Source organism: Tupaia chinensis, unplaced genomic scaffold (genome assembly GCF_000334495.1).
Source record: "Tupaia chinensis unplaced genomic scaffold, TupChi_1.0 Scaffold000646_1, whole genome shotgun sequence".
NCBI classification, from domain to species: Eukaryota; Metazoa; Chordata; class Mammalia; order Scandentia; family Tupaiidae; genus Tupaia; species Tupaia belangeri.
In genome coordinates, this window is record NW_006160167.1 from 2525629 (window position 1) to 2538718 (window position 13090).

The following is a 13090-nucleotide window of genomic DNA, read 5'->3' on the forward strand; positions in this document are numbered from 1 at the left end:
TGCCGTCAAAGCCCATCTTTTTTTTTGTGTTGGTTTTTTTTTTTTTTTTTTTTTTTCATGAAAGACTCAGGTTTTCCTCATTTTATTCTCTGTTGTGGAAAAGCAACTTTTAAGGTTTTATTTTTCACATTTTCTTCCCAATGCATGCTGCTGCTTTTAATATGTATACCACAGTAGAGTAGCTGCTCTATGGATGTTTCTGATAGGAAAATACTGTTTCCATTTACTTTCATAATACTTGGGGTGAATTTTCTCAGCTACAGGAGTCTGAATGAAGGAGTAGTCACTGATATATCAAAAGACCCCATCCCTGACTGTTTCGTTGTAGCACTAGGGGATTGGTAAAGATTCTGGGAAGAAGAGTTCCTTACCTGCTAGTTGTGGAAAAAGCAAAGAAGACTATAGCTAGTCTCTTCATTGTAACTAGTGAAGCCAGTGCTGAATGGGAGGAAAAGTAGTAAGAGCTGCCTGGTCCTGGCTTGGTGTGGACAGAGGAGGAAGGTTTGGAGGAGGACACTGTTGCGGAGTGTTGTTTTCTTCAATAGATTAGTTCCACTATGTTTGGTTTTGTTGTTGTTTAACCAAAGCAACTACACAAACTAAATTTACTTTAAAGATTGTTGTCTAGATGTATGCTTCAGTGAAGCATTCCTGTTATATTTGTCATATGCAGTTAATAATGGTGATCTTCATGTATTTCTTTATTTCCTAATAGTTAAGTCTCAAGAAACCAATTTCCTTTCTTCTCTGATTCTTTCCTATATAAACATTGATGACCGTTTCTATATTGAATGTTAACGTTTTAGATATCTTTGTGTATGTGACCCATTTTATGGTTTTCTGATGAAAATCAGAACTTACATAACTAAATATGTAATTCTATTATAGAATTACTATTCTCTTAAGGAATAAAAAGAATACTGAGTAAAGGATTCCTTTAAGAGGTTATTCCCTCTCCTCCTACCTTATGATTTGATTTACTCAAGTGTTTATAGAAAATTTGTGTAAGGTGATCTACTCTTGTCATTTTTTTTAACTTGTTCCCATAATGGGGCAGAAGTAGAGAATAACTTAAGTTAAATTTCTAGGCTCTATGTTGGAATAAAAAGTTGCCATGGGAACCACATTTTGTTCCGAAGATAGAAAAAATATGTCTTGTAATGATGAGGCTCAGAAACAAATCCAGGGCTCTTAATCTGTTAAACATTAATGGAATGTATGTGTCCTATCCAAATGTCAGTAATGTAACCTTGTCAAATTAACCAATTTCTGTCTTGCGCTCTCTCTCTCTCTCTTTCTCCCCCCTCTCCTTCCTCCCTTTATTTCTCCCTTCCTTTCTTCCTTCCTCCCTCTCTCTCTCTCTCTTTAAATGGGGGTTATTTCAGGGAACATAGTTGAAGATTAATACCATGAACATATTATTTTTAAAATACTTATCAATTATTAAAATATTATATCTTGTATATATATATATATTTTTTTTTTTTTAAGGTTTTTGCCATAGGGCACATGCACTTGCTCAAGAGAGACAGAAAGACTGAAGCCAGCCTCCGATGGAGGGTGGCCATACTGCAGTCCCTTCTCCTTCATTTTCCTCCTGGGATTTTGGGCACACATGGACATGCACTTGGGATAATTTTTCAAGCCGCCAGGTCTGGGACTCAAACTGCAGTTAGCCATGTGGGAGTTCAGCACCTTAACCACCACACTACCTGTTGGCCCCTTGTTTCTGACAGAGAGCCTAAAGGTAGCTTTGGCTGTTATCCTAATGAACTGCCCCTAAGAGGTTCCTGTTTCATGGGCTCTGTATATGGAATATGAGAATGTTCTTTTCTTTTTTTTTTTTTTTTTGCCATAGGGCGTGTGCGCTCACCAGAAAGAGACAGAAAGCAAGAAATCACCCCCTGAGGGGATGGCCACACAGCAATCCCTTCTCCTCCATTCTCTTCTCGGGATCTTGGGCACGCGGGCACACACGCCTGGCGTGAGTTTAAGCCACCAGGTCCGGGACTCTAACTGCCGTCAATTACATGGGAGTCCAGTGACATAGCCATTACGCCAACTGCTGGTTCCGGGAGTGTTCTAAGTTCTAAAGATTCATCACAAATGTTGGTATTTTATGCTTTCCTAATTTTTTTTTCTTTTTTTGGAGAGGTTTTTGCTATAGGGCGCATGCGCTCACCAGACAGACAGAGACAGACAGAGAGACAGAAAGTGAGAAATCACCCCCCCAGGGGGGATGGCCACACTGCAATCCCTTCTCCTCCATTCTCCTCTCGGGATCTTGGGCACGCACGCACACGCACCCGGCATGAGTTTAAGCCACCGGGTCCGGGACTCGAACCGCGGTAGACTACGTGGGAGTCCAGCGACAGCCATTACGCTAACTGCTGGTCCCTGCTTTCCTAATTTTGATGTAGTGTCAGTATCTTTTCAGTGGGTACTGTAGTAAATTTGGCTCGCAGATATCTTTTCACACTTACTTTCAATTCATCCAAAGCCTGAAAAAATGTAATTGAAGAATGTGTTCTTAGATAATCAGTTGTGTTGAAAGTCTATTTCTATTTTTCCATTAATACATGCATATACTAATTATCAGATTTTTTTTTTTTGGAGAGATTTTTGCTATAGGATGCGTGCGTTCGCCAGACAGACAGAGAGAGACATAGGGACAGAAAGCAAGCAATCACCCCCCAGCGGGATAGTCACACTGCAATCCCTTCTCCTCCATTCTCCTCTCGGGATCTTGGGCATGCACGCACATGCGCCCGGCATGAGTTTTAAGCCACCAAGTCCGGGACGCAAACCGCAGTCGACTACATGGGAGTCCAGCAACATAGCCATTATTCTAACTGCTGGTTCCCAGTATCAGATTCTTTTTGACTGCAGGTGCTCATTTTAATAATTGTAGTAGTCACAGTAAATTTATCAAACATGTTATTACCAATATACAATTGCTTAAGTAATGAAATGCTAGTAACTTCTACTAATTCAAAAATAATGATAATGAAAAACCACATAAGTTCTCATAGCTCCTCCCCATGATCACAGGTACTGCACATTTGGACAGATAGTCAAAACTCTCATTGATAAGAGTTCCCTTTTTGTGAAATTAGTTGAAGGATTTGGATTCCTACATTAGAGAATTTATAGCTTCATGATAGATAAAAACAAAAACATTTAAAAGGCATAATTCATAGACTGAACACTATAAACATATTTTATTATTCATGTGTTTAGATTTTATCATAATAATTCATTAGATCACAGATTAGGCTCACCCATCAAAACATTTGTAAGAAGGGGGCCAGACTGTGGTAAACAAGTAGAACGCCACATTCTGTGAGACTGACCCATGTGGGAAGGTTTTGAGTTCGTGTGCAGAGACCTCCCTGAGTGTGCTGGCCATGTCTGTGCCCATAATCCAGGACTGCTGAAACTGGGTTTGGATTTATGGCATTAAGATCCTGTTGGGGATGTTGTCTATCTGTGTCTCTTTCTTGTTCATGGAATAAATAAATTTTTAAAAGGAAAGAAAAATAGTAAAATTTAAAAAGGCCTCTGTGTAGATATTTAAGAATAAAATCACTTGCAGTAAGAAAAAACTGGCTCGTAAAAAAACACATAATCAGAAGGAGTCTAAGAGATATTTGCATACCCACGTTCATAGCAGCATTATTCACAATAGCCGAAAGATGGAAGGAACCCAAAGGTCCATTTGCAGATGATTAGATTAACAAAATATGGTGAACACATACAATGAAATATCATCTAGCCCTGAAAAGGAAAGGAATTCTGGCACGTGCTGCAAAACGAGTCAGCCTTGTGGGCACTGTACTAAAAAAGACAAGTACTACGGCAATTCTACTTACATAAAGTATATAGAATATTGAGAATTATAAAAGCAGAAGGTAAAATGGTGGTTGCCAGGGACTGGGGGAAGGAAAAAATTGGGAAGGTTTTTTTTTTTTTTTTTTTTTGAGTGGTTTTTGCTATGAGGTGCGTGCGTGTGCTTGCCAAAAAGACAGAGAGAAAGCGAGAAATCACCCCATTTCCACCCCCACCCTCCCCACCCCAGGAGAGATGGCCACACTGCAATCCCTTCTTCTCTATTCTTCTCTCAGGATCTTGGGCACACATGCACACATGCCTGGTGTGAGTTTAAGCCACCAGGTCCTGGCCTTGAACCGTGGTCGACTACATGGAAGTCCAGCAACATAGCCATTATGCCAACTGCTAGTCCTGAAAATCGAGAGTTTAAAGACAGTTTTGCAAGATCAAAGGAGTTACAGATTGGTCGCACAGTAATACTACTGAACAATACATTTAAAAGTTCATTTTAAGATGAAAAATTATTTTCCAGTTTTTTTATTGTGGTAAAATATATATAATATAAAATTTACCATTTTAATGTGTGTGTGTGTGTGTGTGTGTGTGTGTGATGTATGGGGTATTTAGATAGGATTTTGCTGTAGGGCATTTCTCCTGCCTCAGCTTCCCTTTCTGGGATGAAAGTGGCTCTTTAGTATGGGCCTCTCACGTGACCTCAGCCTGCCAGGCAGCAGCATAGTGGCTGGACCTGAAACGTTTTTAAGCATACAGGTCAGTGAGATTAAATACATTCATTATGCTCTGGGAACCATCACCATTTTCTGTCTCCATGACTGTTTTCATCTTGTAAAACTGATACTATGCACCCACTAAAAACTAACTCCCCATTTCTTACAGATACTCTGTACCCATTAAACACTAATTTCCCATTTCTTACTCCCCCAGCCCCTTACAACCAGCGTTCTACTTTCTGTCTCTGTGATTTTTGACTACTTTGAGTACTTCATGTAAGTGCAATCATATAGTATTTGCCTTTTTGTTTTCATTTTAATTTTTTAATTTTATCTATCATTATTATTATTCTTTAATTTACTACAGTACATGTGCACTCACCAGACATACACACACACACACACAGAGAGAGAGAGAGAGAGAGAGAGAGAGAGAGAGAGAGAAAGCAAGCCAACAGATCCAGGATTCAGACCAGGGTTGGCCATGTGTGAGTCCAGTGCCTTAACCACCATGCCACTTGCTGGCCTGTGTTTACCTTTTTTTTTGTAACTTAATGTATTTCACTTAACATAACGTCCTCGGGGTTCATCTGGGTTTTAAAATGTGGCAGCATTTTCTTCCTTGCATCTTGCTTATCCATTTATCTGTGCTTGAACACTTGGATTGCTTCCATGTTTTAGCCATTGTGAATAATGGTGTGATGAACATGGGTTATAAGACCCTACTTTCAGTTCTTTGGGGTACATGCCTAAAGTAAATGGTAAATGTAATGTTAGGCATATTTTACCACAATTAAATAAACACATAATCGATGTGAAGTCAATAAAAATTATACTGTAATAAGGAAAAGTTTAAGACAATGACATATTAAAAATGAATAAATACCATTACTATCCTCTTATAAGCAAATTTGCCAAAACTCCTAATCTGTCAAATAATAGAAATCTGAAACAGGAGGAGAGGAGATAGGATACTAACCTGACAGTTTCCCCTCTTGCCATCCCCCTTTTTCTTCAGGCACAGAATTCCATACTCTCTGAACCAACTTGTGAAATAGACATCAGTGGACACTGTGGCACATTGGCTCTGTAGCGCATTGGACTTTCAAAATAGTTGTCAGCGCAGATTCATCATAATGACAAACGATAAAGGTTTTAGCATGCATTCTGTTGACCAAAATGACCTTATCGCGTAAGCCAACAGTGTTACTTAGTTGTCGTAGTGTTAACTGCAATTTTAATTGGCCAGATCATTATGAATATTATGTCTCATTTGAAAGGAACACAGAGATGAATGTTTCCATAAACAAGTACAAAAGATGGTGATGAGTCTGAAAACATAGAAGGAGCTTGGGCTGCTTCATCTGAAAAACAGAAAGCCAAGATGGGAGCCATCACCTCTGTCTTCAGATATTTGAGGGACAAGTATATGAAAGAGGAGTTTATTTGGAACACAAGTGTAAATTACAGTCGAACAGATTTCCGTTTCAACCTTGAAAATGTATTTTTGTAACTCAGAATTGCCTAATAGGCTTTCATGGGGGGAGATGTATTCCTTACAGGAAATTTTTAAGAATATAGCTTTTTATGCAGAGAGTTATATGGAAGTGCCTTCTTGGTGGTCTCTGAGATGTTTATTTGGAACCCTAGGGCTGTAAGGAATCCAGTTTGAAAACCACTGATCAAGACCAAAACAGCCAGATTCCAAATGTCTTTCACTTTAATTGTTCGGCATAAAAAATGAGGAGCCACTGAAAGATTCCATGTAAAGAATGGAATGGTTTGATTTGAATGTAGAAAGGTCGCTATGCTGACAGTATGGAAAATTCAAATAAAAACTGGGATTCTAGAACAAAGGAGACTAGTTTGGAGGCTGCTGGAATATGCTAGGCAAGAAATGATTAGAAACTAAATTAAGGCCGTAGCAATGGTGAATAGAGAAAATTAGATTTAAACAACTCTGTTGAGAGGTAGAAATAAAAAGATCTCATGATCAGTTTAATATGATGGTAAGGGAGGGATCTGATTTAATTATTTAATTACTTTTGGGGCTGAGTAAATGATTTTGAGTTTAGCAGAGATAGAGCATATCAGAGGAGCTACAGGTTTGAGGGGAAAGATAAGTTAACTGGTAATGTAAACTTACTTCAGATTGAGCAGCCCAATAGCAGGCAGTTGCAAAGTCGAATACAGAATTTAGGAACAAGGTCTGGGCTGGAGAAATTGCATAGGAAGATACAGATATAAATGTACAGGAAAAATCATGGAATTCCATGAGAAAAGCCGTTACAATTTCTTATAGTTGATAGTGTACGATGACAATTACAATGCAGACTTAAACGTTAAAAACGAATTTTAAAATTTACTTTGACAAATTTCAAATGCAAATTAAATGATTTTTTTTTTGAGAGGTTTTCGCTATAGGGCATGTGCGCTCGCCAGACAGACAGAGAGAGACATAGAGACAGAAAGCGAGAAATCACCCCCCAGGGGGGATGGCCACGCCGCAATCCCTTCTCCTCCATTCTCCTCTCGGGATCTTGGGCATGCACGCACGCACGCCCGGCATGAGTTATAAGCCACCGGGTCCGGGACACGAACCGCGGTGGACAAAGTGGCGTGGGAGTCTAGCGACATAGCCATTATGCTAACTGCTGGTTCCCAAAATTTTTTTCATTTTTTGGAGAGATTTTTGCTATAGGGTGTGCATGCTCACCAAAGAGACAGAAAGCAAGAAATCATCCCCCAGGGGGTATGACTACACTGCAATTCCTTCTCCTCTATTCTCTCATGGTGTTGGACACACATACACACACACACACACACACACACACGTGCCTGGTATGCTTCAAGCTGCCGGGTCTGGGACTCAAACTGTGGTTGACCACGTGGGAGTCCAGCACCTTAATCACTATGCCACCTGCTGGCCCCAGCAAATGAAATGATTTTTAATAAAATTACTTTTAAGTATCTGCTGAAATTCTGAAGTTTTTCTATAGTTCAAGAATATTCTAGACCATTATTATTCATATATATGTGTGTATATATATTATTTTATTTTACTTTGTTCTTCATGAAATGGGCTATTTTGGCCTTGAATGTTACTGGCACAAATTCATTATACAGCTCAGTCATATTTCAGAGGGTCAGATGGCAGTAAAATCCAACACTGTGACTCTAACTCACATTGGAAGGTTCCGGGTTTGTGTCCAGAGACGTCCCTGGGTATGCCAGGCACACATATGCCCATAATCCAGGACTGGCTGAGCCTGGGGGTGGGGGTAGGGTAGATCGCAATATCAGGAACTTTTTAGGGGAGCAGTTTCTCTCTTTTTCTGAAGAAAATAAATAAACTTAAAAAGAAAAAAAAAGATCATGTTTCAGGGCTAGTCCCATAACCATATGGTTAAGGAAGCTGGATCCTACATGGCTAACTGTGGTTTGAATAAACCCGGCACATGTGACTAAGTTCCCAAAAGGATGGAGAAGGGATTGTGGCATGACCATAACTACGTTCCATTGACTGTGTGCTCTCCCTCTTTCTCTCTCTCTCTGTCTGTCTGGTGAGCACACATGCGCTCTGGCAATAAAAAGTCATGCTTCATTTAAAAATCATCCTTCTTTAAATATAAGAGCTTATACCTTCCTTTTGTTCTTTGTTTACCTAAGGGAATGCAACTTCACCACAAGTACAAAGACCATCTTTCATGGATTACTTTGATAAGCAGGACTTCAAGAATAAGACTCACGAAAACTGTAATCAGAACATGCACGAACCCTTCCCTATGTCCAAAAATGTTTTTCCTGATAACTGGAAAGTTCCTCAAGATGGAGACTTTGACTTTGTAAGTACATTTAATTCTCTCATTTGTTTTCTCTTTCTGTATTTTATCAGCATATTGTGAAACATAGTATATGTATAATATATTCACTGTTTGTATTTATAAAATTGTAGACTATATATTAATATTTAATATATAGCCATATATGTGGGTAGTAGAATAGTGAAATTGTAGTTTGCATGTAGAAATATACTCGCAGAGGAATGTAAATAATTGCTTATAGTTAAGTAATTCATTGCTCAAATTTAGAGAAATACTTAAGACTTATTGGGTCATCTGAAAAATCATTATACATTTTTGCATAGAAAAATACATCATGATTTCTCCGATAACCCAGTAAAATGACAGCTCTTTCAAAAAATGTTTTTAATAATGCAAATATGAAATTCTCTGATATATCAGTAAACCCAGTTACCAAAATAAATAATGCAAAAGTGTTTATAGCATAGACTTTGAGAAATTTATACCAACTTTGGAAGTTAACTGAATAGTTTCTGCTTGATTAAGTGTTAATTCTACTTGGTTTGTCAGAAATAATAGTCATAAATCCAGTTAGCATATAAACTTCAATATAAAATTGTGTTTTTTCCTTGTTTTGTTACATTTTCTTTTTATTTCTTTTGCCCTGCTTCTTCTTATTTATTTCTTTTAAAGAATGCATGGAGTACAGATGAACTATTTGTTTTTTGTGTTTTTTTTAGAGAAATTTTTGCTGTAGGGTACGTGTGCTTGCAGGAGAGACAGAGAGAGAGAGAGAGAGAGAGACAGAAAGTGAAAAACCACTCCCTAGGGTAGATGGCCGTGCTGCAGTCCCTTCTCCGTACTCCTCTCTCAGGATTTTGGACATGCACACACACACATGCCTGGCGTGAGATTGAAGCCACCATGTCTGGGCCTCAAACCATGGTCGACCACGTTGGAGTCCAGTGACGTAACCATTACACCATCTGCTTGTCCCCTCTTTTTTTTGTTTTTCTTTTTCCTTAGGAAAGATTTTTGGTATTGGGTGCATGTGCTTGCTGGAGAGACAGAGACAAAAAAGTGAGAAATCACCCCCCTACAGAGGGATGGCCATGCTGCAATACTTTCTTCTCTATTCTCTCAGGATTTGGGGCATGCATGCATTCACACCCAGTGTGAATGTTAAGGTGCCAGGTCTGGGACTTGAACCATGGTTGACTATGTGGAGTTCAGCAATGTAACTATTACGCTATCTGCTTGTTCCCAGATGAACTATTATAAAGCAGCTGTTTCCAGAACTTTAGAGAGTAAACTATCAAAATGAATTCTTTAATGGAATAAGAATTTTTATGGAGTAAATTATTGCTTTAGTATGTTTTATAATGTTACTTTTACATATTGTTCTGGAAGATTTTATTCTAAATAACTATAATCCTTTATGATTATAGTAATAAATACATTTTTAAGTAAACAAATTTTAGATAAATGTATGTCTTTAAACTTTAAATAATAAAGTTATCTGAGACATGACTGTTAATACTTTGGTATTATGAATATTTTTTAAGAACTTTTCTATTACTTGAGTTTTCTTTTTTTTTTTTTTTGGAGAGGTTTTTGCTGTAGGGCACATGTGCTCGCCAGAAAGAGAGAAATCACACACCCCTCCCCTCCGTGGGGGATGGCCATGCCACAATCCCTTCTCCATTCTCCTCTCGGGATCTTGGGCATGCACACACGTGCACCCTGCATGAGTTTAAGCCACTGGGTCCGGGACTCGAACCACGATCGACTGCATGGGAGTCCAGTGACATAGCCATTATGCCAACTGCTGGTCCCCTTGAGTTTCTAATAGATAATAAAGGTTCAAAATCTATCCCCAATAAATTTAGTACTAATTGCCAGCAAATATTAGCAATATAGTTTACAAGATGGCCTGAAACATTAACTATAGTATCTACTTACTGTTTTTTCAAAATTGGACTAAAATATTAGAAAATAAAATGTGTATTTCTCTATACACGGTAAGATATCATTTTAAGCTATCTACTTTTTAAAAAATTATAAATTATTTAGAATGCTGACACTCAAGCTTTAAATCATTAATGAACACGATAAATAATGTAGAGTATTTAGCATCTAAAAACACTGTCTTGTCTCAGTTGGAATAAATCTTAGTAGTCACTGGGAAGCAGTTTGAAATGAGCAACAAAATAATGAATAAATTATCAGTTAAGAAACAGCAAATAAAATTATTTAAAGCTGTTTCAGTTAATCTTTGTTACTACCCCAAAACTTAATGACTTAAAGTAACTATTTTATTTGCTTATAATTTTGTGGGTTAACATTGTGGCTAGGTTCAGCTACGTAATTCTTCTACTGGTCTCGTCTGGAGTTTCTCAAATAGTTACAGTCATCATCAGTTGAACTGGGCTGAATGGTCTCTCTAAAATGATTTCACTCATGATGCAGTTGTACTGACTGTTGACTGGGTCATACAATCCCATCAGGCAGGCCTAGGGTTTTGACATGTCTGTCAGCAGACTTCCAAGAGGGTGAGAACAGAAGTTGCAAGGCCTCTTGACCTCAACTTAGAATTTGTCCAGGATCCATATACAATAATATCAGGAAGAATTAAATTCTGGGACCAGCGGTTGGCATAATTGCTCTGTCACTGGACTCCCATGTAGTCAACCGCAGTTCGAGTTCTGGACCTGGTGGCTTAACCTCATGCTGGGCATGTGTGCATGCATGACCCAGATCCCAGGAGGAGAATGGAGGAGAAGGGACTGCAGCATAGCCACCTCCCCACCCCCCCGGGGGGGGTGATTTCTCATGTTCTGTCTCTCCGTCTCTCTCTGTCTTTTTGGTGAGCTCATGTGCCCTCTAGCAAAAACCTCTCCTAAAAAAAAAAAAAAAAAAAAAAAAGAATTAAATGCTTAGGTATAATCTTAACCAAGGAGGTAGAATACTTATATACTGAAAATGACAAAATGTTGCTAAAAGATATTAAAGAAGACTTAGCACATGAAAAGATATCTTATATTCATGGATTGGAAAGCTTCATATAGTTAAGATGTTAATGCTGCCCAAAGCACTCTACAGCTTCAGTGTAATCACTATCAAAATCCTAATGGTGTTTTTTGCAAAAATAGAAAATTTCACCCTAAAATTCAAATGGGATTTTAGGGGGGCTAGATAGTCAAAACAAACTTGGAAAAAGAAATACAAAGTTAGAGGTCTCAAATTTTCTGATACCAAATTTACTACAAAGCTACTATAATCAAAAGAATGTGATACTGGCATAAAGACACACATATAAACCCATGGAATAGAATAGGGAGCCTACAAATACCCTCATATCTGTAGTCAAATTATTTTCAGCAAGGATACCATGGAGTAAGCAAAAAGATGCTGGTAAGACTGGGTACCCACATGTAAAATACTGAAGTTGAGTTCTTGCCTTCCACTGTATACAGAAATTAACTCAAATGGATTGGAGATCTAAATGTAAGAACTAAGGCTGTATACTCTCTAGAAGAAATATAGAGGAAGAAAGCTTGATGGCACTGACAATGATTTTTTCAGATATGACACTGAAAGCAAAAACAACAAAAGAAAAAACAGATAAATTGGAGGACAGCATCAAAATTTAAAACTTTTGTGCATCGAAGAACACTATCAATAGAGTGAAAGACAACCCAATGGAATGGGAGAAGATGTTTGCAAATCATATATCTAATAAGAGATTAATATCCAGAATGTATAATGAACTACAACTCACCAGCAACACAAAAACATATTTTTAAAATGAGCCAAGGACTTGAACACATACTTCTCCAAACATGAAAAGTGAAAATGGCTAATAAGCACATGAGAAAAAAATCTAATCACTAGAGAAATGCAAATCAAAACTACAATTCACACCCATTCAGATAACCGTTCTCAAAAATCAAAGAACAGAAAATAACAAGTGTTAGTGAGAATGTAGAGAAATTAGAATCCTTCCTTGTGTAATACTAGAGGGAATGGAAAATGATACAATCACTATAGAAAATAGTGTGGTGATTTCTCAAAAAAATTAAACATGGAATTACTAGATAATCCAGCAACTTCACTTCTAGGTATATAGCCAAGAAGTGAAAGCAGAAATTTGAACAGATATGTATATATCTGTGTTCACAGAAGCATTATTTACAATAACCAAAATGTGAAAGTAGCCCAGGTGTCTATTAGTGGATGAATGGGTAAACAAAATGTGGTATTAATGTACAATGGAATATCATTCAGCCTTAGAATGGAAAGAAATTCTGCAATATTATGCTAAGCAAAATAAACCAGTCATAAAAAGACAGTACTGTGGGAGCCAGCAGGTGGCGTGGTGGTTGGGGGCCGTTGCACTGCCACATGGCCAATCCAGTTTGAGTCCCAGACCTGGCGGCTCGCTTTCTTCCTTTCTCTCTCACTCTATCCCTCTCTGGTCAAATGAAAATAAATAAATAAATATGGGAGACCAGCAGTTAGCGTAATGGCTATGTCGCTGGACTCCCATGTAGTTGACTGCGGTTCGCTCCCGGACCCAGTGGCTTAAAACTCACTCCAGACGCGTGTGCATGTGTGCCCAAGATCCCGAGAGGAAAACAGAGGAGAAGGGATTGCGGCATGGCCATCACCCCTGGGAGGTGATTTCTCACTTTCTGTCTCTATGTCTCTCTCTTTCTCTACTCC

The 13090-nt window shown here is 38.3% G+C and overlaps 1 protein-coding gene across 1 annotated transcript in view; it reads left to right on the forward strand.

Annotated features, from left to right (window-relative positions):
* The window catches only part of STK3 (serine/threonine kinase 3), a 316622-nt gene that overhangs the window by 212270 nt on the left and 91262 nt on the right, over positions 1-13090 (forward strand). Inside the window, exon 10 of the mRNA XM_006159715.2 lies at positions 8232-8407. Coding sequence (XP_006159777.1) covers positions 8232-8407 — 176 coding nt within the window. The remainder of the gene's footprint in view (positions 1-8231; positions 8408-13090) is intronic.